The sequence below is a fragment of the Augochlora pura genome, chromosome 4 (assembly GCF_028453695.1).
Source record: "Augochlora pura isolate Apur16 chromosome 4, APUR_v2.2.1, whole genome shotgun sequence".
Classification (NCBI taxonomy): Eukaryota; Metazoa; Arthropoda; class Insecta; order Hymenoptera; family Halictidae; genus Augochlora; species Augochlora pura.
In genome coordinates, this window is record NC_135775.1 from 17,115,126 (window position 1) to 17,141,167 (window position 26,042).

The 26,042-nt window shown below is 36.9% G+C and overlaps 2 protein-coding genes across 2 annotated transcripts in view; one reads left to right on the forward strand and one right to left on the reverse strand.

The window, feature by feature from the left end:
• The window catches only part of LOC144469140 (uncharacterized), a 144,635-nt gene that overhangs the window by 43,238 nt on the left and 75,355 nt on the right, over positions 1–26,042 (reverse strand). The gene's annotated exons all lie outside the window — the stretch shown is intronic.
• On the forward strand, positions 21,637–22,128 carry LOC144469085 (uncharacterized). The gene has a single exon (XM_078178991.1). It carries the CDS (start codon positions 21,637–21,639, stop codon positions 22,126–22,128), a length of 492 nt encoding a protein of 163 aa, XP_078035117.1.

Consider the following 26,042-nt stretch of genomic DNA (forward strand, 5'->3'; position numbering starts at 1 on the left):
CAAGCATCTCACATTTATTTCGCGACAAACTTTTCATTTTACAACGTTCGAATACTTTCGTGACTCACTGTACCATACGCCACTCCGATCCTAACCCTCTCACTTCCCCCCAACTGTACAAAAATCCATAAAAATCATCAGGTGTCTTTATGATAATTTCGCAGCAGCAGTTTCGAGAATATCACCGCAACGTTACGACGTCGCGCTGCCCGTACCGTTAACAGGATTAACCTGCTGCCGGCGATCCCTTAACCCACATTCTCAACCCTTTTACCTGGTCCGGTCCGAAAGGGTTAGCGGGGTACCAGTCGCCGACAATGCGAGGAAAGGGTTCTCTCGGCGGTAGAGAAAGCGTTCACCTGTGGAAGGGTTACGGTCGCGGGACAAAAGAACGCGCGAACCGGGGAATCGTCGCGGCGCGTCGACCGGTGCGGCGGGGAAACAAGTGCAACGGGACAGGGTTAATCGCGTATTCGTATCACGGAGGCGATAAGAGTACCACCTCGCAGCCGTTCGATGGAGAATCACGCGCGGCCACGTAATCGCAGCTGGTCCTTTTCCACAAAACAGGAAAAGAAAGGCTGCACATGTCGGTTCCGACAGCTGCGAAAAGTGTATTTTCTCGGCGAACGGAGGCAAGCGTCGGGATCGGACGCGTTCGCTGCGTGCTCAAAGGAGAGAAAGAGTATCGGGTGGTATAGTGGAGCAACCCTTCGAAAAAGAGATCGAGCAGCCTCTCCTCTTTCACCGCGGTCGATTCGTCTCGTGTCTCGATCGAACTGTCCCTCGCGATTGCGTCCCATAGAGATTTCCACGCACGCACGCACGCACGCACACAGCCAGACGGGTGGTGCTCGTTGATGCACGTGTGCCCTTTTCGCAGGTTTGACCCTTTTCACCTGGATTTCACCGGTTCGATTCCGGGCCGGTACGCGCGGGGGTGGCGGCGGCGATGGTGGTGGTGGTGGTGGTGGCCGTTTGAAAGCGGGAACTCGAACAGACCCCATCGCCGTGCCTACCCCGTACGGTGGCCCATTCAACGATGCAAGATATGCATCTACGCGCCTGAATAGCCCTGGAAATAACGAAATTCCACCGGAGAATTTCATGATTTTGAATAATATTGCATCCCCCTTTCACCGGTGTCGGATGAACCTTTCTAAAGAATTGAGAAAAGGGTCCGCGCGCGGTCCAGGCTTTAACGGCCGCCCCCCCCTTTGTTATTGTGCTGTCCCCGAAAGTTCTTCGAACTGGTCCGCGGGACAAAGGATTCTGCGTGATTCCCGCGGATGGACAGCCGAGAGGTGAACCGTAGAAAGGATTTACCAACCGACCGAACCGTGGTGTTGGTTTTTCGATATCGTTAAAAGTACGCCGCACGAAGGATGCGAAAGTGATTCATGATTATGCGGTCATGATGATAAATGTAATTTGTCAGATACGATGCATAATTATGCACACTGTGGCGTGAGATTTCTTTAGGTTCACTTAACTCCATTTCTCTTCCTCTTTCTCTCTCTCACTCTCTTGTTTCGTCAGTCGGACAATAAAATGATTCTATTATAATATACCATATATAATATTGTTACATGAGCGCAGTCGCGACATGTTGAATAATAACGTCACGACTTTAATAACAACAGAACTCTTTATTCGGGTGGAACTTAATATTCGACCGTTTACCACGACGTCTCTCTCTCAACTCTGAGTCGTTCTTGTAAAATCGTTGCTCAGGAGATATTTACCAAGCAACGATGCCACAAGGAACTCTCGATATCTCGATATCAAAAGATATCGATCCATATTCGTAACAATATATGTATATACTATAATATATTACTATAATATAATATATTCGCATTGATTCTATTATAATATTTGGAGTGTATTTTATGGTGTGTCAAATATAGTATTTTATCGAAATTAAAAAAGTAAAACAGAAAACACCGCAGATAATAGATTTAAAAGATTTCAGTTATTGCGATAATTAAACTGTATTATTATATAGGATTTACGAATTCGTCAAGAAACATGTTATCGACGAAAATGCGACGATCATTTTAAAGTGCTGTAACATTGCGAATTAAAATCGAGATTATTTAAATAAAAGGTCGCTAATAGCCTTGCAGCTGATGCGACGTAAAACCACTAAGAAAAACAAAAAATCGAGATTCTTTTTTTTTAATTGAAGCAGAAGGATCGAATTTTATTAGGTTGTTAATAGCGTCTCTGAAAAGAATTTTACGAAGTTTGAGCATTTTCAATGTGACAAATATGCAACCATGTTTAAAAGATTAGAGTGGTGAGGGTGTATCAATCTTAACTTTTTTCAGTCGAGAGGTGACTCAGAGGCAACGCTAAAAATTGTTTTGTCACGTTTAAAAGTAACATTTACATCACCAATATTGTATTGTCACGTTTGAAAGTAACTTTTACCAAAATTGTTTATATTTAAAAAGAAACTATTTAAAGTGTTGCATGCGCCACAAGACTCGACGTCATGGTGTATAAAATGTACTAATTATAAATTGTATAATATGAAAGGACTGTGGTAAAACTATTTTGGATTTAGAGTTCAAATGTTTCCGAGTGCAATGGGTTAAAATCCAAGCACAGTATCTTAGAGTAGTATCTTAATAGTGTCTTAGTATCTTGGTATCTTCGTAGAGATTTCAAGCATTAATTTAAAAAATAAATCATCATGATACGATGATTTTTCGCGGAGTTATCATCAATCAGAATTGGCCATTTTTTTGTCAAAAGTTTGTCACGTCTTTTTCATAATAGTTTCTTCAAATCAAAGCATAATATTTCTTTTCATACTTTTCACAATTCAACAAGAGGCTGCAAATAGTTAAACCATGGATATAATGAAAGAAGAAATATAATAATAAAGCGAGAAATAATCAACTGATTAAAAAATTCGGCTTGCTATGAATTTTGACAGACAAAATTATTCTACTCACCTACTGACGAGTATCTTGAACTAGATGATGTTATCGCTCCACTTTTTATGTAGCTGTAACAAAATAACGCAGAGAAATATTTATAATGAATCTTTATATTTTTGGTTTGTCTATAAATTCTCACATTAACAAACCAAATTTTGGACAATTGGTATGGAGTTGAAAATTACTCGTGCTGCATAGGATTTCAATCATAATATTATATTACATTATATTATAATAATCATTATGTTTTGTAAATGCGCTATAAATACATAAATAGGCACAATCGATAAAATACGAAGAAAAATGTTAGTATAGATAATATAATATGTTAATGTAGTTAATATAGATATTTCTATTATTATTACCATTAACCATTTGTCCTCGAAGCTATTTTCACTGTAACTTTGAAATAATTATCCTAGCTCATAGTATTGCCATTGTATGCAAAAAGTGCACTTTTATGCATATGAAATTGATTCTTGTGAATCATAATAACAGTTTCACTATTTAACAATTTTTTAAACCTAAACTTGTTGTTATAAAAATTACCTTGGGACACTTTTAGATAGAATAATTTTAGTGATGCCTTAGAGTCCACCACTCGAATGCAAAGGGTTAATACTATTACCATTATTATTATTACATTATCAATAACATTACGTCTGGTTCGAGACTAAATCGATTAAAATAAATTAAATTAAATTACGCGAACCATATTGGAAGTTCGAACACAATCAGAAAAGGACGAAGCGAACGAAGAATGATGATTGCTTTCCTAAAACGAGACGCCAATTAAGAGAACAACTCGCCGGAGTCTCGGTCTGTCCAATAGGAAATTTCAGAAGTAATTCGACGCGATTGCGGCACGGTGGCGGCCTAATGACCTCAAAATTCGTATCGATGAGCGCCGGCACATCGAAAAAATATTTAATAACCGGGGAAAAAAGTGTAATGGGGTCGAGCTACTATACGTTTACCCCGTTGGCCCTAGCGAGGGGGAGAGAGAGATATATAAAATTCCGATTACGAAGATCTTTATCTCAAAAGCCGTTGCCTACCTGCCGAAAACGATTACCAGCCCCGTACAGGCGAGAAACAAAAAAGGAATACGGTAGCCCGTGTTACAGATTATTTTTCGCCCTGAGCAAAACGAGAGGCCCATTTTTTACCGATCTTTCTGTTCGTTAACGTACCTCCACCGTTTTTCCTTTTCCGGTGACCTTCTATTATTTCTTCCTAATTTTTAAGTCAATCATTTTTGACGGGACTGTACACTCTTCCTTCACCAACTTCCACGACTTCGAATTCTAGAACTACAATTTCAATTTAGGATTAATCGACAGATTTAGGAGTAGAATTGTGCAGAATTGTAATTGATTTACTCAAGCAATAGTAGTCACAAAGTAATTTAGTTATATTGTAATTTAGTCACATTGCAATTCAGTTATATTGCAATTCAATCGCATCATAATTCGTAATTTAGCGCAATATTCAGATAAATTACAATACAATTCGTAATTACAACTGAAATGGTATTAGAAAATACTAAGTAACTAAATTAAATTAATTACGAATTACAATATAAGTGAACTAAACTTACGAATTAAAAAATAATGAATTAACCCTATGCAATACGAGTGTTGATTGTGATGCACCATACAATTGTTCTATGTTCTACATTATCAGTGAATGACGTACATATTTAATAGTTTATGTTACAAATCTTCATAACGAGTCTGACAGGATATTTTTAAGTTAATAATATGAAAAATTGCTCGGATTCACTTAATTCAGTTAAAAACAAGGAAACTAATAAAGTGCTATGGATTCTTTATCACAACTACATGCATTGTTGCCACGATTCATTGGGATATATTAATATTCAATATTCTAGAGATTTATTTAAGTGGGATCTATATTCTGTAAATGAACGAGGAGCGTACGATTCCCTGTAATGAGTGCCGACTAATTAACGTTATAAACGCGACTCCGAAGAAACGCGGAGGGATCGGCATTTCTTCAATTCGCAAACCAATAGCATCATATCAGTATGTTACGATCCGAATGAACAGAGTTCAAATTCTACGCGTATAATGAAAAATCTGAACGTTCTATTAATACGATCTACGGTTTAATATCGTTTATTTCGTCCTGATTGGCTCACAGTTTTGTCTCTGACGAAAAAGAAGAACGTCATTTACATAAATGAATTCTCGGCTGTCAGGGACCAGTTCGCCAGGATTATCTCTGACATTCAATCGGATAAATGCTGCTTGCCTTAGGTAACGGATCGCCTTAATCATTATGTGGTCACCAGCAACGAAAATGATCTTTTTTAGTATAATACTGACTGGCAGCGAGATCTTCTAAGAAACTGCATAATTGGCAATCTGAGAAGCGAAGCCAATTGCCTCGGTTTTCAGGTTTCAACGACTATTTCAAACGTGGTTAAAATTTTAATAACGGCCGCAATTTACATAAATAAGAGGAAGACGGTCATTTTGCAGGTTTATTAATATTATTTTATGAAGTATTTTATTATTTTGCGACGGAGGCGAAGGTCAAGTATTTTTTCTTGGAAGTGGGCACGTCTCGTTCATGTGAAAATAAAGTAAATTACCGTAATTGTTGTTTCTAATGTGTGCCACTGATCTTTTTTCTTCATTATGACTGTTTTTTAATTTATTTCTTTTGAATCAATCTTCATTATTAATTCTCTAAATTTTAACAATCTTTGAAACCTTCATTTCTGTTACTGATTTTGTCTTTATTATGACTGGCCTATTTTCTAATTTTTAATTCACGTTGTTTCGATTAATTTTGATTATTAACTTTCTTAATTTTAACAATTTCTGTTACAGATATTGCCTTTATTATGACCGACCAGCTTTTTCCACTTTTAAATATATTTGATCTTTAACAAAAATTACTTAAACCAATCACGCGTGCTTAAAAGATTCAAATAAAATTGCCTGAACTCGGAGAAATGTTGGATTATTTTTTAAAGATAATTACAATTGATTATAAATAATTATAGATAATTGAAATAATTAATTTGATTGTTAGTCAAAATGTTGTGCTGAAAATTCATTTCAAAGTTTTAATTTCGAATTCGATAGAAATATTGGAAAATTCATTACGAGGAAATTAAACTAAAAATATTACTATTCTTCCGTTCATATAATTTATTGCTTGCAATTTATAAATTTTCACACACACGCTATTGAATGTATAGAACCCACAGTCCGCTCCTGACGCCAACTTACACACTGGTCGGTGAAATTCGAGTAACCACCTGCATAAGTACCTCTTACTTCTTTTTTTCTCATTACAAAAAAAGACTAATAGTGTCTTCGACGCTCACAATAGGCACGAGAGATTTGATCTGGCGGGTTGAAAGGGTTCCGTTGACCTTGGTCCATTTTCTCAGACTCGTACTTTCATCATCCCCTTCGTTTTTTGTTCACAACATTTATACCCGTCTTCGTGGCATCACCTTATTAATATTTATCGAAATTTCACGTTATGAGCCCCAATTATGGCGCCGTTAACATCGTTACGTATTTTAATGGGTAACGTAAAACAGATAAATAACGAAAACGTATAAATCGGTTGTATTAACAAAAACGTTCTTTTTACCTGCGATGTGAGAAACATGATAAATAATTGTAATAAGTATCGGTAAATAATAATTATTATAATTACTAACAATTCATAATATATTAATAATTACTGCTGTAAAATATATTACTTGATTATGTACCTTGTAAATTTATGGATAAAAAAATGTGCAAATGAACAATAAATGAACAGAATAATGAAAACAATAAAAAGATTTCACAATCTACTATACTATTTTCAGTTTATTGAAACTATTCAATGAAGAAAGAAATTAAACGAAATATATTTTCAAATAAATCAACATTTAGTATTATGAATTCATTTAATAATATATCCTAAGAATAGTAATAAAATATCTTGAAAGAAACACAAATTCTGCAATTTAATTACATTGTATTCCAATTACATAGCAATTCAATTTCGCAATTTAATTACATAGCAATTCAACTTCAAAGTAATTACATTGTGATTGAATTGTTCAACTCAAATCTTCCAGTTCATTCAAGCACTAATTATCGTAATCACGAGTGTAATTCAAATATAGGGCAATTTAAGTACAGAGTATTGGAAATACAGTAATTAAAATACAATGTAATTGAAATACAATTGTGCAAATTACAGTCTGAAACTTTAAAGTAAGATACACGTTATTATATTTTTCTATCGTATACACATGTTTTCGTTTCTCCTGCACAATTTATTACTTTTCAAATTCATAATTTTCGTTCAATTGTATCGTAATTCGTAACCTTAATGCAAACACATCGAAATTCATAATTTGAATTCAATTACATTGTAATCCGTAACTAGTATAATAAAATTACTTAACATTTAATAATAACACTCCAACCGCAATTACGAATTACATTGCATTTTAATCGAACGATGATCTGAATTACCAATTAGAATATAACGAAATCACAATGCAACAAGATTACTTTCCAATTATAATTCCTCGAGTAAACCAATTGCAATTCTGCTTAATGCCAACTAAACGATCGAATACAGGCGGTCCTCGACTATCGCGCTTTCTACTTTCGCACAATTCGCTATTTCGCAAATTTTTAAAAATTCAACTTTGTAAGCCTTTGAGGCTTGAGTTCTTGAACGAAGCCTTTATGCATCTAGACAAATTTTTAACTATTATGGAAAAACGCGATCTCAATGAAGAACGTATATCTAAAGCACTTAGGGCAATAAAACAAGACACTACGCGTTATAGAAATCTATATTACAAAAATAAATAAAAAGGAGGTACTCAACTAACTCTTGACAAGTTTATAAAGGAAACACCTGAAAGCTAAATAAATAAATAAATAATTTAACATGTTGAACGCCGCGTTAGTCAAAATATGGGTGACACTAATTTCTGACCAATTTTGAAAATTCATTTTTATTGCAATATATTCGAACAAACTGAATTTGACTAAAATGTTTCGGATGCGAAAGAGTTCTAATGCCACCCCCTATGATAAATATTGATCTTCTAGTTTCGCTTTAATTAATTAAATTGCTTTAACTATGTGGGGGTTTTAATGGCTGATTGTCGGCGCTGAATGTGTTAAAACATCGTTTTCGGTGCATATTCTTTTACATCCCTCTACTTTCGAACATTCAACATTCGCGCACACTTTCAGGAACCAATTCTGTGGGACACTTGAGGGCCAACTGTATTATGTTAACATATTCGGCGTCCACAATCGACCACTAAAATCCCCACACATTTAAAGCAGTTTAATGAATTAACCCTCTGCACTCGAGTGGGGCCTCTGAAGCGCCAATGAAAATTGTTATATAATTAACGAAATAATGTTGACACTATTAAAGACCCTTCTGTTAAAAGCGTAACAGTTTTACGAGTCGCACGACTTAATCTCATATGCGCAAATTATACTAAGTACTATACTACAGCTGGTCAGAATAGTAATTTTAAGTTGAAATTGCTTCGAGTGCAAAGGATTAAAACGAAACTAGAATATTAATATTTATTAATGGCATTAAAACTGTTTCGCATCCGATACATTCTAGTCAAATTCAGTTTGTTCAAATATATTGCAACAAATATGAATTTTCAAAATTGATGAGAAATTAATGTCACCCATATTTGACTGATATTTGATTGCAGCGCTGAACGTGTTAAAAGTGTTGACTCAATTTTGCTCTCTACTATTTTTCTTTTTTTTTAATAGTAATTTATTAGCGACGACTTTTAGTTGAGGATATTAGAGTTTACTGTATAGGCTTGAATTTTTCAGGAATGAGATAACTTGTCCTATTTGTTCGCTGTTATTAAGGTTATCGCGGAGGTTTAGTTTCATTTTCTATTTAGCGCGGAGTTCTGTGTACTTGGAACAATTTAGAAGAATGTGTTTCATCGTTATTTGGGAGTTGCAAATATCGCATAGTGGAGGACTAGTTTTGAAAATTAAAAAGGAGTGAGTTAATTTGGAATGACCTATTCTAATCCTGTTTATCGCTACTATATGACATCTTATAATCATTATAACCCATATAACACGCCGCGAAACACCTTATAGAACAAGAATTTCTCAATTTCTCGTTGCAGCGAGAGAAGCGAACGATTTTGACGAACAGCGAAACTAGGTGGACCGCTTTTAAACGGAACGATCCTGGCGAGCACCGTCCGTGGCGCGGGCACCGTAGCGACGATTTTAATCTAAAGAAGATTTGGAACGGGTGTAGTCAGCGAGACGTATAGCTATAATTTTAATCCGCGGTCCCCGAGCAAGAGGGAACCTGTGCCCGACCCGTGTGCACCGTAAAACAAACACGTAAACAGGCAGCGTCATGTAAGCAGGTAACCAAATCCGTGCCGGGCGGAGGGAAACCTGGTATCTCGATCATGAAATCAGTACGATTACACGGTCGGTGCTGGAGAAAGAAAACGAGCGGGCGCGGCGTCGCGGCGGAACGAGAGGGAAGAGGAGGAGGCGCGTAGAGAGGGCGCGAGAGAGGCCCGCGGACAGGTAACAAGGATGCACTGCTGGATGCACCTGCCGGTGACGTCAGAAGGGATTTCTTGTTTGGTGCTACATAGCCCCGGGGGTCACTACTACTGTTTCAGGCCCCGGCATCCCGGCTCCTCTTTCTTCTCTTCCTTTTCTCCCTTAACACGGTGCACTGGCCACACGGGGAACGCTCGCTCGCGAAAAGAGCGCGCGCTCGCTCGCTCGCTCGCCTCCCCTTCGGCCGGGGCATTATTTATATGCTAATGAAAACTCGTGAAAAGGCGTGATATCGGCCGAGCCGCGCGGCGGCGGTCGCAACCGCGGGATCGCCGCAACGCGGCCGAAACCACGGACACGAATTTCCCGTTGGACGTGCGCCGCAGCTGAAGATTAAGGCGAACAGGAAGAGAGAGAGAAAGGAATTTCGTTGTAATTTCAGACGAAAGAAACTTATTTTTGATTTACCGCGTGTTTCGCTGTATGGAAGATCGAGGCTACGGCCTTCCGGGCAAAGTGAACTTTGTCGGATATTGATTTTTGTAAAGTCGAAATTTATGTAACGGAAAGTTGTGTACTAAATTGATCGGTACGATGGTAATGATATTTGTTAAATTATAATAATGCTTTTATTTAATAAATAAAGTGGTAAAGCGTCGGTATATTGGTAATTTTCTAGAAAGTGGAATTTGGATATATAACCTTTTATTTTCTTTTCTTTTCTATTCTTTTATTTACTTAAGCGTTCACGGTTATTTTAAATTAATATTTGTATTGAGAATAATTTAAAGTGACTTAAAAATTATTAATCTTAAAATTAAATGTAAGTGAAGAATGTGTCAAACAGTTCAATATAATCAATTGATTTATTTAATTTCTAATTTTATTATCTCTTTTCGCTTCATAGCCTCTTTATCCCATATATGGGGCACAGAGAGACAATTGCACGGCGAATGATGCGATTAGTATTGAACGAAAGTATGTGCAGACTTCGGTGAAATTGGTAAAATGCATCGCAGTTGATATTCTTCCCCAACACAACGCACAGTGGTATGTATCTCCAACGAATTGGCCATAATTCATTATTTTATACGACTTTTACGAGAATCTTATGTCTTCAGGTTTATTGAATTGGAATATATTATCGAAGACATATCTTAGTCGGTCAGGAGAAAGGTGAAGCAAAAAGTTTCTTCCACGCTTCTTGTCACATCTATCATAATATACGGTTAATATAAGTTATTCGTTCAATTAGGTCCTGTGGAAATGTTTTTTTAATTAGCACGATTTTAAGGGACAAAATATAAGACGGATCATTTCAAAAAACGCGGTAGGTTCAATGCTAAAACTATAGTTGTTAGCTCAGCAAATGTCTTCTTTTTGTATTCTTTTGATCACATAGTATACTACAAGATTTATTGTAATAAATAGTTATACCAATATCCAATCTATAATTATCAACATAACAGTCTTTGTAAAAATTACAAGATTTCATTTATTTACACATTTCACAATTTTTATAGAAAATGTCGCGATGAATAAAGTTTATCAACAGTTCCCGGAAAAGGAAAAGGGAAAATTTTTAATTTATATATATATTATTAAATAATTAAATAAATAATTTAATATATGAATTAAATTCATTTTTAAAAAAACTAGATATCAACAAAACCGATTTATTTTTCACATCCAATTTTATATTAATAATTAAAATAAAACTTAAAAAATTATATAAAATTAACTCTTCCATCTTCGAAATAAATAATACCTTATATATACTTATATAAGTATATATAAAATACCTTATATATACTTATATTCAACTTTTAAATAAACTTCAATACCATTAAAACTTTCAAAACAACTTTGAAAGGGTCTTTATAATTTCCAGAATTATAGAATAAAAATGATCGAACATCGATGTAATAATTTTATGATTATTGTTAAATAGTACACTCCGTGATTTTAATTGCCATAATTTTATTATAAAACAGAGACTAAAACTTTCAGTTTAGATTTGTAATCAGCGACCATGAAGACATCGAAACAGAAATTCCCCATTTTTAATAGAGAAAACGTTTTCAGATTATGGCAATTCGAGACTAAAACGGCGCGCTGACACTCTGATTCGACCAGTCGGCCCTCGATGATGTAACACCGGCTACCGTGATAACGAACGGCCGGCAGATCGCGAAATCGAGGAAGCAAGCAATAAAACTTCTTGTCCTGCCGGCGAACGAGTCCGCGCACACGCGCGATTATGGTTGTCGGCCTCTTCTGTTTTTACTTTCGAGCGGAAACTTCGATTTTCGACCGAGAAAGCTAACGCGTCGTTGTATAATCAGTAATCGCCGCGGCAGGGCGAGCATGCATTGTTTTAGAAGCATGGCATCTAATTGTTAGTTTTTATTAATATTTTAATTTAACATGTTCACCGATCGGAATCTCAACAAAGCTGGAGCTTCGAAGCAATTTTATTAACTCACTGGAATACAGGTCTTTGTGCAAACTAAAAATGTTCTCTATTAATTTCTTTAATAATTTCAATGTGTTCTACATAATGCTTAGGTATACCTAAATTATTTTATTACTTTCATTGCTTTTAATTTTACTTCTCGTTTTTGTCATAATTGGTATTAACAAGTACTTCTTGTTTTTGTCATAATCTGTGTTAATCTCATTGGTTTGAAATTATTGTATAAAAGTTTAAATTGCAACAATTGTGAAGAACCTCTATAAGCAATTGCCGATGCAATAACTGACAATATCTATTATTTAAAAGGAAAGGATATTTTAATTACCTAGAAAATAATTATGCTCACACGACAGAACCAATTTTATTATGCACCAATTCATAATATTACTGATTATGTTATTAGTCTACCTAAGCTGATATTTCTTCAATATATGACTGTATAATAATTACTTCCATAAAGTGAGTAATTTGTTGTGGATCACTATACTAATCAATGTCTAACAATTAGACTGTGTATCTGTAACTGAAATAAAAATTGTCTCTGCTAATAAAAAATAAAGAAACTGCAAAGACATATACATTTATTTCAATAATTTTAATGAATTAACAATGAAGGAATAGTTTCAAATTGCTTAAATAATATTTGCTATTTTACATTTGATCCACTAATTTCTGTGATAAATCTATAAAATTTGCAATCTATTAATAATATAATTCTTACTATGTACTTGTTTCAATAAAAGTTCTACCTGTTTAATTTATAACCAATTATAGATAAAATCAACTAAACGAAACCGTTTATTTTAAATAGAATGTCTTGAAATTAAGAACCATTTTAATATAATTAATTAAATCTAACATAAAACACCTTCACTTTCAATATTGAATAAGCACAACATTTTTAACATTCTTTTATCGTTTAGTATTACAAGTCATTTATAAGCACGGATACTTATTCATTACTATACCTGGAACACGGAATTATTTACTGAGCAATTAAATTTACTAAATTAAATTTACTAAATTAAATGGATGAATATTTTGAATAATCTCGCAGCGCGTTCAGAATATATCCAAAACAAAGCACAGAACGAATTGTAACAATTGCATTGAAACAAGAGTTTCAATACTGTGCGGAATGTTTTAACGAATTCGAAATTACATGTTAATCGATATTAACATTAATTCTCGAGACAGTTAAATTACATCCGCCGCATCTCCCGCATACGAATGCAAAATTGTACTGTCTTCGAACTAAGTTCAGAAACGAGCAAAGGAACGACTCCAATAACAAGACACAAAGCAATTTATCACTCATTTCGCCCAAAGCTAAGTACTGTCCCGCTGCATGAAGCGACGATGCATGACCGACTCGTTCCACATTTATTATTTAAAACGACCGTAGGTGCGTCCGTCCGTGGACAACATTTTATATTCGGGCGTCGGATAAGTGGCAAAGATTAACGCATAAAATTTCATCCGACGCTACTGCATAAATATTAAATTCGTGCACAAATTTATCCTGGCCAAAATTCGTTCTTGTATGATTTCATTTGGATTTTATTCGATTAAGTACTCGTTCGAATAAGATTTTATTTGAATAAGATTTTATTCGAATAAGATTTTATTTGAATAAGAATTTATTCGAACAGGATTTTATTCAAATAATATTATATTCGAATAAGATTTTATTTGAATAAGGACTTATCTGTATGAAATTTTATACGAATAAGAATTTATTCGAATAGGCTTTTATTCGTATAAGAAAGAATTCATTCGAATAAGAATTTATTCCCACAAAATTTTGTGCGGAAAATAATGTCGTTCTTGCGATTAATTTTTTCCAAACTGCATCGTAAAGTTTGTTACTTTTAGATAGATCAATCATTGATGCACAACTAAATATACTCGTGTAAGTATACTATAAATATATTCGTGTAAATACATTTTCATAAAATTGGGTAAATACAAAATATATTATAAATATTGTATAAATATATTCGTAAATGTATTCGTGTAAATATATTCTTATAAAATTAGGTAAATACAAAAAAAAACAACAATTGCTCGGATTACTATTCGAATAATTTCACAATTTTTGTTCGAATACTTTATTCAACTAAAGAATTATAATTTGAACTTTTACCTGGCCGAGTAAATGAGACAGCTTCATGTGCACAAATCTTTAATCAACAAAATTCAATACGTTAGGCTGTGAAATGTAGATCTTTGCTTCACCGTTTGATTACGTTCACTGACGCCGAAATATGCGTCATCTTGCCTATCCTTCAGGTAGATAAGACTAGGTATCCCTTTCCGAAATCTCCCTTTCTTGTTAGTTTTGTTTCTTATCTTTAGCCACGTATTATCTGCACCTCGTGAGAACCACTGCAGATTATACCCAGTCACGGCTACCATGTTGGTATACATCAAATTCAAATAAATACTAAATTATTTAAATAATTCAAAATTTGCTTGTATCCTGAATTTGTTCAAAAATACGAATCATATTTCTTTATAAATATTATATTCTTTTAAATTGATTACATTGTTAAAAATTATTTGTAGATTGCATTTTCTTTTTCAAATATGAGTCCCATGCAAGAATCTATGTGCTAAATAAAAAGAAATTAAATAAATTATCTGGATTAATAGAACGTAACACGTTTAATCGAATTTATTATTTACCGTTGGATTTGCGGAGCGCTGAAAGCAACTGTTTCTTGTTAATTTAAAAAAGTAAATACGACATTTATTGTAATTTTTACGGAGCGTTGTTGCAACATTTCCTACAAGAAACACGTATCGAATAAATAACTCGTAAATGCATATTTACAATCTGAATAATTATAAATAAACACTAAACATACCATGACGATCAATACGACTGATCTAATATATTTTATTTTCAGAACGCTAAAATTACGAAGACTGTTCCTTAAGAAACCTTATAATAAATTGCTTCATTCTACCATAAATTATAATAAAAAATAGCGAGAAGTCTAAACGAAGTCACTCTTATCAGTCTTATAAAACAGCACGCGTTGATCGTGCCAGTGCTCGTACATTAACTGTTGAAAAATGTTGAAGCGACCAGTCATTGTGACAGGCTCGGTAAACCTGCTGTTAGAAGAAACTCGTCGAATATAGCTTACATGCTAACCCTGCCATCGAAAATCGCGTTAATATGCTTCTGGTAGATAACGTCAACCTTTAACAAACCAGATCAGGGATCATTGCTTACGTCCAGTGCTCTGTTTTTATTCGCAGATACGAGTTTGACCAATTAAAACTGTACTTCAAAGTCGGCACGAAAGGGGCGTCTTCGGAATTGGCTATAACGCCGACGTGTTAGAAACTGGTTACGTAGTCCCGGCACACAAAGTTGATCAGCGCGGCGGTATCCGATTTTTCAAGAACCGCGGAAGAATGCAATCGGCGGACAGACGGACAGCTTGACGTGTAGCAACGACGCTGCGGCAACTATTCTAACGACAACGCGCGAAGACACGTCGCATGCTTCTTTGCGAACCGGTTTCTAGCTGTCAACGAACAAGTAGCGCAAGAAATCGAGGGATTTTTTTATCTATTTTTTGATTTTCTATGGTGAAAACCAATTTCGCAGCCGACAACTGCAATGAGAGCAGGCTGCGGACCACCCTGTGTTACGCGCGCGCTGCGAGCAACGAATTCGCGCACTTAGGGCACTCTGTGGAATAATTAGATCGCGGATTTTATGCGTTTAAGACAGAAATGGCTCGACGTAATTTGCGACTGTAAAAAGATTAGAGGAATTTGAACGCATCGAACCACACCCAGGAAACGAGCATTTACCATATTATACGAGACAGAAACGTTTATCGTGCCCTTTTTACATTAAAATGTGCAAAGTAGTTCTATCATACACCTGCAGATGTTTTACAGACGCTATTTTGTTTTTGCTTCTAATTTGTAAATTATTTTTGATAATTGAACTCTTCATTAATTTCATCTGAGAGTTATCTTTGTTCTCTTTGTCTGAGAGTTATCTTTGTTCTCTTTGTCTCAGTTATTTCTGTTATATTTTTGAAATTAATTTTTACAAATCGCAAGGCTCAGATTTATTTTTCTTGCATGTCTCGTGCAACATTAAACAATGTTTGTATTTATTTCGCCTAAGCTACTTGTCGTTCCATGTTTCATTTACGACATGATGGATGAATAAGAAGACGTTTGTCAGAAAACATGCACCGACTAGTGAACATATTAACAACTGCATGTATTTTAATACGCGATATAAAAAAAAGTTTTGGGTTATGCAATATACTTTTTATTATAAAAGGCATTTTTATTTGTAATTGCTACGAATTAACAACTCTGAAGGTTTTTAATTTAAGTTTAATAATAGGTACTGTAGTAATGAATGAAATATTAATTGTATTAACAATGATACTATAGGAATAAATTAAATACCAATTATATGATTTTTCTTCTGCCATTATTTGTAAAACGACAAATGGAAATAAATGAGAATTTGGGTAAAAAGTCTACAGTCTGATATGTTATTTCACATACTTCAGTTACAATATTGTTCGTTCAACAAATCTGGTGTTAATCAGACTATTTAAAATATCTAAAATGAACCCTTTGTAGTAACTATATTTATTTCAAAACATATTCCCCCGGGCTTACAGAGAATACAATTAACAATAGTAACAAAAAGTAACAATAATACAATCGAGTCCTAAACACGAACATCGTCCTACAACAATTTCTACGATAATATAAATACTTTAGCAAAAAAATGCATGTAAAAATTTCTGAGAACTCTAAGAAAAAATCTTTAGAATAAAAAATGTAAAATATGTTAATAATGTTCATAATTATACAGGCGAGTACCTCCTAACAATAGGCATCCAGTAGACAAAGCGTTCGTGAAAAAAGATGGCGTCCAAGACGCATAATGCGCGCGTCGCGTCGCACAAGCCGTTGATATCCGATCGAAGAAGCGAACGGAAGACACGGAAATTATGGAAAATAAAAGAACTGACCTGTGCTGGCCCCACCGTGGCAATGACTATCGCTCGATCGTGCCTCGAGCGAAACTCCGTACGAACCTACCGAGATCTGTTAGCACGCAAATAAAAAGCGAACTGACTCCCGGGAACCCCGTGGAATGTAGCGAAGAGAAGCGCAAGCAGCACACGGCGGCGTCTTCATGAAAGTAAAATCATTTCCTGCCGCAGGGAGGACGGTTCTGGCTGCAGGTTTGACGAGCACGTCCACTTCACCTGCCTCGGACTGTGTGCAGTTCCGAAGCGCAAAGTGAAAACAAATACCCCCGATGGTACCTGTCCCCGAAGAGGGCTGTGCCAGGGCTACCCCACGAAGCGATCCCGTCGCGCCGGAACGGCGCATCGATGCCCCTACGGGATCCCGGCACGACCTTCACGAACCCTCCTCCAAACCTCAACAGGTTCACTCGGGAGGGTCGGCAGCCCCGATGCACTTGCCGGATTTCCAAAATGCCTACAATTTCGCCGGCGCTGTCGACCACCGGCGACCGTCGACGACCACCCTCGTACCGTTACGCGGACTTAGTTTCTTAGCAATATTTTCAACGACTTGTTGCGGACACTTATTTTCACCGAATTCGTTTTATAATAATCGCAGAAAAAATAATTATCTGACCGCGGTGAAATACTTTGTAAAATTTAGCGTTTGAAGAAAACTAAATTTTTAATTTTAAGAATTTTGTTTCCAATTTTGTATCTTAGTAAATTTAATAATTGTGAAGTAGAATTTATTTGATTTGTTGGACATCTGAACGATTACATTTTAATTATACCAATATTTGGATTAGCTTCTTCTATTATTTTTAAGACAAAATAGGTGTTTCTGGAAATTTAAAAATAATTTATAACCCGCGATTTAAAAATGAAAACTTTCCCACGGTTTGAGTGTCGAACATTATAAAAAGATGAAAATTGTTTACACCAACTGCAAAACGCAGAAGCCGAGAACAAATTTCATAATCACTTTAATCATTTTAACAAGCACAAAAAAGTATGTCCATATTCTTACTTTCACTTAAACTTTCTACGGTTTAAAGTTTCTTATTTTTGTCATAAATACATCAAATTGTTACCTTTTTATTGTTTTTGGTCGTGTAATGTTTAGGTGACTATTAAATTATATACAATTTGCAATGATCTATAACACAACATCTGTAACCCCGACAGCTCAAAAACCTCAGCCGAAACGACTTTAAAAAAATAAGTTAATAACGATTACATAAATGAAATTGAATGTAATTAAAAAAGAATACTCTCTGCCGGGTTCGATAAAAGTTCATTTATACGTTTAGACTAAATAACTAATGAATATTATAAGAAAGTGAACAATTTTTTAATATCTTTCTATAACTATAAGTATATTTAATTTTTTTATCAAAAATGCTCCATGAAACATTAAAAGTAAGAACGTCACACGTATCTTTAATATTTTCAACACACGTGTCTACTTTCTAAAAGAGATTAACATACACTTCCAAACTCGGAATAATAATAATACAGATATATAATGATATAATACATATAAGAAGAATATAATACATCGAATGTACAAACCCAACGCGATCTATAAAATTATTAAATGCATATCACGATTGAAGGATAAATTATAATACAAATGGCAGAAAGTCTAAATAAATCCAGTCTTGTCATTGTTCTAAAGCAAAACAACGCTTAGCCACTGTTCGAGCTCGGTAGATTTCGTGTTAACCCCTTGACGTACCATTTCCTTCACAGTCACCGCGATTAGGAATTTTTCAATCGGCACAATTTCTTGAAAGGAACAGAACAGTTTATACCGTGCCGGAATTTACTTGAATGCTTAAATATTAATAGCAAGGGATTAGAATTGTATTCCAATTTAAAAGAACAGTTAATTATTTGTTACCAATAATTTCCATCACGAGTCGAACTCGTCAAATTCCTGCAAGAGGTTAATATTTCCAACACACGTGTCTACCCTCTAACAGAGATTGACATATACTTCCAAATTCGAAATAATAATAATAATACAGACACAAAATGTCAATACATATAATAATAATATAATACACCAAACGTACAAACCGAACGCGATCCGTAAAATCGAACGAAACCAAATTTTGCCGTCACTACCGAACGCGAGCGAGCAATGGTATTTTACATTTAAGATAAAAGAACCCCTCGGACGCTCCAACAGGTTGGATCGGAAAGTTCACCTGACTCGAAAGTCGAACAGGTCGCCCGAAAAAAGGCGGCTCCACCCGAAAAACTCGTTAATTCAATGGACGCCGAGGGGAGCCCCGTTGGTATACGAACGAACAAAAAGCACGGAAAGAAACGCGGCAAAAAGAAGAAGCGTACTTTTTATTCGTAGCTTATTACAGAGAGTTATGCGCTGGAGGGTGTTCTGGCGCGTCCCTGCAGGGATGCAGACGGGAGGGGGGGGGGGGGGGGCGCGGTTCCACGGGAAAAAACCAAGCCCGAGGCGCAGTTAATGACTTTGACGGGTGTCAGGCCTATCTTGACGCGTCTAGACGCTCGACCCTAAATTTCTCTCGGCCACTGTGCGTCAGCGGAGGACATAGAAAGGGAGGGAGAGAGAGAGAGAGAGAGAGAGAGAGGAAAGGAGAGGGAGACTGTCGCCGTCGCGCGTTAATTACTCCGCTTGCAACCCCCTACGCCAACTTGTTGATTTAAGAACGCCGGCCGTGCTTTGCCCAACGATTCGCTCCCTGCGACGAACTGTCTCGTCTAATTGGCCAAATTAATCCCTCTGCTGGAGCAGTAACTTCGCTCGAGAGCAAACTGCAGACGGTTCTTATTCCGCAGCCTCGGAATAGTTGCAGAAATTAATTTGTTCGATCAGCGTTCGTTCGATATCATCTGATCGACGTTCTCTGTATAGTTTTAATATGGGAAATTGTAAATTGCAGATTTATTTTAGGGAGAATCTCGAGTACAATAGACGTACATAATTTCTCCCTTTTTTTATATGTATTAACATTATTTAGTGGAATCATATTTCGGTATTTAACTACTTCGATTTATAGTTCAGTGTGAAATTTAATACGTAGCTTAATGTTTAGTTTAATGTAATGCGTGAAATATGTGTAATGTGTGTAGTTCAATATGTAGTTAAATGTATAGATCAACATGTAGAGCTCTGTTGTATAATTTGTAGTATTTATGAACAATTTCATTCACCATCGCCTATGTACATTCACTTTGCTGAAAAAAGATAAGGAACTACATATTATATACATTTGTGTCAAATTTGACGTTTTAATAAATATAGCTCTCTTTACTGTCAATAGTGCATATAGTAAAGTATATAAATATAAAAGTAGAAAATAAATTAAGAAGACAAGAACTAGTTAAATAGTAAAAAATACGACAACTAGAAAATTATAAGAAAATGAAATTAACATCTTCGTTGACACAATACAAATTTGTATATGCTTTTATTATAATATTTTATTTCAATCTTTGTTACTTCAGTATCTATGTGGTGCAAAACCCAGATCTAATCTGTGCATAAGACTAGAAAGGGTTCAGTACAGATTGTTCCGTATAAAGGTAGGTAATTTAATTAAAATATTACGAATGTTTTGTCAGACAACTACATGGAAACTTTCATAGTAAAAATGCAAATAATCATGTTCGTGTCTATTTGAGCAAGCTAAACAGTATCGTTATCGCGACGCGGTTCTTCCAGAAAGGGTTCGAGACAGCAATATTCGAACTCGGTGGGGTCGATCGATCGAATCGAATAAATAAAAATCGACAATAAAAATAGTTGGGAAAAGTGAGAATCTGCGCCTAGAATCGCGTAGCCTCCGCAGGAGCAAGTCGAGACCTGTCGTAACAGGTTCGATCTGGTCCAGCGCTGTAGCGGGTGACTATCCACCCTTTTTGATCACGGTTGCTGCGTAGTAAAAGAGAGCCGAAAGACCCCCGGCTTCTCTTCTCTCCGTGGAAACCGGAGAGGAGCGAAAGGAAAGGAAAGGAAAAGGAAAGGAAGGATCCACCGAGAGCGAGGTTCTACGAGCTCGGGGGTGATCGCGGGGGTGGGTGGTAAGGGCCGTGCAGGTCGGGGTGGTAGGTTGGATTAGTGTCGGAGGGTATCAGAAGAGGAGGGAGAAAAGCGGCAGATGGTCGGCGTGGATCCTGACGTGGGAAGCTCCGAATTCTCCAAGTTCCCACAGCCAGAGTGCACCTGCCCTCCCCACTCTGTCACCCCGTCCTGCTCGGCCGGGCCTATATAAGGTCCGGGGTTGCTGGTTTAAGGCACCATTCGCTCACTAGCGCTTCGTACCAAAGCATCCTCTGAAAAGTCCACGACCGCTTCTCGCTTCTCTCCGAGATTTTCGTCTCCGAGATCACAGCAGCAGAAGCAGCACCAGCTTACACGGAGCAGACGGTTTTTCGTGAATCGAGTAACGACGAGCCGACGTGCGTCCCTCGTGGTCAGTTGTATACGAGACTAACACGGTCGTGTGCAACGCTCCTTTAAAACCGGTTCAGTGCGTGTTCAGAGAGAGAGAGAGATAGATTGCATCTCACCGAAGGACGAGAGCCCGATAGTCAAGATGGCCGCCACCACGATGAGCCACGTGTTCGAGTACGAGAACGAGTTGAACGACAATCTTTACAACTTGAAGATGTCGGGCAAGAGCAAGGCGAGCAGCATGCGGCTCAGGAGAGCCCTGAAGCCGATTCTACGGCTGTTGAAGAAGAAGACCAGCAAGCCCGCCAAGCCTGGCAAGGAGCAGAAGGCGGTGCCGCAGGTCGAGCTGTTCACCGAGGAGGTCGACAACCAAAACAACGCGAACGAGGCCCTCGAGAGAAGGCTCCTCGCGGATCTGCAGGACGCCGAGGAGGGCGCAGCCATCACCGTCTGCCTCGACGGACAGATGACCGTGGTGCCGGTTGTACCTGGTCAGTGCTACGTGCCGGTACACTTCGCGCACACCCACGCCGGCGACTTCTACTGGACAACCTTGAGCATGGCCGATAGTGATCTGTGCTACAAAGAGCGCGCGTTCTCCCAGCACCAGACGCCCGAGATGCAAGTCGCGTGAGACACCACCCCGTTCGGCAAACCGACGACGACGTGTCGTCATCTACCTCACACGATCTCCGGAACGCTTCCTGGGGACGACGCCGGTGCGGCAATCGCGCACTCGGCGGAAACAATTACGAGAGGATCCGACGAGGAAATGGAACTCGGAGCTTCCGGGGGGGACACACCGAGAGATCGTCGACCAGAAACCAGTTGACCAAGAAGAGAATGTTTGGCCCCGAGGATACGCGGCAAATTCCCGGTCTGACAGACAGGCGCCGCCTTTTAGATAAGATATTGCTTCGGAACTGTGATATATAGATTTTAGTTTTTACGATCGTACGCCAACTGATCATTGTGAAGTTTCTCGCATTTCAAACACGTAGTTTCCTTTTTTTTTTTCTACATTCTGCGGATCAGTTGGGATCTATAAATAGTCTATATTTTGCCGAACATTTTTGTCTCATCTTTTTATTTCATTTTTTTATTTTTTGTTTAATTAAACATCGCGACACCGTCGAAAGTCGCAATTGTGATATTTGTACCTTCTAGGTTAATCGTTAGTTGACACTGAACGTACCAGGCGGGTCGAACGACCCCTTCCAGAATTAACTTTATATGTAAAAACGTGCGATTATTTCGTTTATAAAAATATGCTCGATTATTTCATTAGAAATCAGAGATGTTACACTGCGAATGATTTCTTTGAGTAGATAACGAATTTCTTTCGAGAAATCGACAACTAAGGGGTTAAGCAACCCTTTATGCTAAGAATAGGTTATATGTAAAGAGCAGGAACGTTTAGTGTTAACGTATACATTGTGATATGGGCTTTAATGCCGTCGGTATGTGCTGACGCAACTTCCTACTGTCTTCCAATTTGTTAAGAAAATAAATTTTACTCGTAACACAAATTCACCTGTTTCGTCGATAACACCTCACCCGATTAGTACTTAAGCCTTTTAGATACAACGAAAACCGAGCAGCTCGTTCGCGGATAAAATTCCATTGGACCGCGCTCGATCTCTGCTCGATAGCTTCGTAAATCGTCTTTGGGTAGCCGTTTCGGGAAAATTCGTTTGTTCCAGCGGCGATTCACCTGCGACCTTCCGGAATCGTTAGCCTTTCAAGAAGGGGAACAACGTTTTAGAGCGTGGGGCCCCTTTGAACAGAGCCTATTCATACCTGGGACTGGTCCGAGAAAGCCTTAGGGGTCCTTTCAGCCCTTCGACGCCATGGAAAAAAAAGATCCACGAAATCTCTCTCAAGAACCTCGGTTACGCTGGACCGGAACAAGTATTGTCCCGGAACGCTTTTGCGACGCGGGGAAAGTTCGGTCAATAGTTACCCGGGTCGGAGCGATGGGAAACTCGGCCCTCGAAATGTTTCCCACGATACGCGGCGTTTTCCAGCAACGGTCGCCGGAGAGTTTCCAGCCTGGACGGGGCGAGCAACCCCCTCGAACACACGGGGATCCTTTTACCGATCGAACGACACCGCGTTTTCGACAAATTTCACCGACCAAAAGAAACGTTCGCAGCGCACGGCTATTGTAAAAATCAGTATGGGCAGGGTGTTTTTTCTTTTTTTTTCTTTTTTTGTTAGCCAGCACATTACGTATCCAATTATCTGTTATTTATACACTTCGGAACGCATAGGAACTCGAACGATTCACCATTAAGGCGAACTGGTTCGTTACGTAACGCCGAATTAACTTATTACAGCTTGCGCGCGCTGGCCCCGTTCGCCGAAATCGTGAAAATTTTTGTGAAATCAATGTCGACCAGAAGTGAAATTTTTAATGAGACATCGGCCGCGATGTAGGCAAGCATACCCGTGGTATGCTCATCTTATATTATTCATTGGAATTAAATTAAACGTGAGTTTTACATAATTGATTTTCCTTTTTAATGGATTTTGAAAGTATCGTTAACTGTACGTTCCCAGAACTCGTTCGTGATTATTTTAAATAAATGTTCTAGCACTTTTGTTCGCTTCGCTTTCCATTTACGTTTTTTCAGTTTTCTTTTTTATTAATTTCGTTGCTGTTACAGTGATTGCGACCAAGTTTTCGTTAATTTGATTCGCGTTGTGTCTCGACAGGTGGTTGGAAAATCGCCGGGCTAATTAATTTAAAACGACGCGTTCGTCGAGACCGTGAAAATGCTCGCGAAATCAATGTCGTTCAGAAGTGAAATTTTTAATGAAACGTAAGCTTACCCCATAGCAATTAAAATCGGATTAAGATTATTCTTTTTAATGAGTACTCAAAGCATTAATTATACATTTAAAAATCGTACCAGTTAAGTGTTATTTAAAAAAAAAAACATTCTATCATTTCTGTTAATTTTATTTTTCACTTTCATTTGTTAGCCTTCTTTCAACACTTTCTACAAACATTATTGAATTCGCATCGCTTGCAATCGAGCCTTTCTTTTATTTTATTTGCGCCTAGATAGGGGTGCCCGATTGAAAAATCACCTGGTTAATTTATTTAAAACGACGCGAACGGGAAGCGTGGCGCAACAACGATGAAACGAGTGATTTAATTTAGCAAAAAGTATACATCATGTGATTGACCCGGGGCCTGCCGGTTAGAACGAAGGGTAGAACTGTAGGTAGTGAATAGGCACACGTGTTACCCATATGCGACAAGCACATGTCCGTCAAGGTGGGTAGGGGTGCCCGGGTTCACATGATTTTCCATGGTCGGTTGGGGGTAACCGCCCCTACCGCGCCGAAAAATAACGAAAGATTGCTTGTGCGCGAGCGATGCTTGTGCTTCGGATAATAGGACAATAATATGTGGGGTGAATAATTTGGGGATAGGCATCCGATAGGGTTATCCCTGTTTTCTGTCCATTTAACGGTCAGCCGACCATGAGTGGCCGAGCGGATGGCGAATTCAATGGTGACCTCAATAGGATTAAAAGCGCAGAAGTTTCTGCCGAAAATTAGAATAACAAAACCGACAAAGCCGCAAATTGGTCATTGTTACCTTGCGCTGGCATCAGGTGCAACACAGTATGTATTTTATTTTCAGTTTCAAAGGCCCGTCGATCTGGGATGTTGTTAATCGTGTTATGCATTTTTCATTATTGTACTGAAACATTGTTAATTATTCTTTGTATTTAAATAGTGAGATCATTGATTTTATTTTATCCTAATAATAGTACCATTATTATAATCATTTTGCCATGATAATATTACCTTTATTATAATAACTTTATCACACTAATATTAGCTTTAGAAAAATAATTTTATCACACTAATATTTGCTTTATTATAATAATTTTACCACAATAATATTACCTGTATTATAATGATTTTGTCACAATAATATTACCTTTATTATAGTAATTTTATCACAATAATATTACCTCTATTATAATGATTTTGTCACAATAATATTACCTTTATTATAGTAATTTTATCACAATAATATTAACTTTATTACAGTAATTTTATCACAATAATATTACCACTACTATAATTATTTCATTATGATTATTATTAATTCTAGAAGCATTGTAAGTGTTAGTTTAATATCCGTTTCGTCAAACAATTTGTAAAAATGTTGATAATGTAGAGGCTCATTGTTTATTAATGACCCATGTCAATACGTAATATATAAATATTGACTGCAAAAAAAATATTAGCTAAATTATTAAAAAATTTAACCCGTTAATACACGTGTTCACGTTTCCCGCCTTTTTAGTGTTACCAAATATAACTGGATAAAAATTGAACACACTGCGATGCAATAAATGATATTGAATGTACAAATTCAAATGCTAATATCAATGAACAGAATATATTTTTAATTTCAATCATATTCTTAAACAAAAAATCATTACGAAGATTATCAAATAAAAATTCCCTGCTGATAATACTATATTTGACATAATAATAATTGTATTATTAAAAACATTA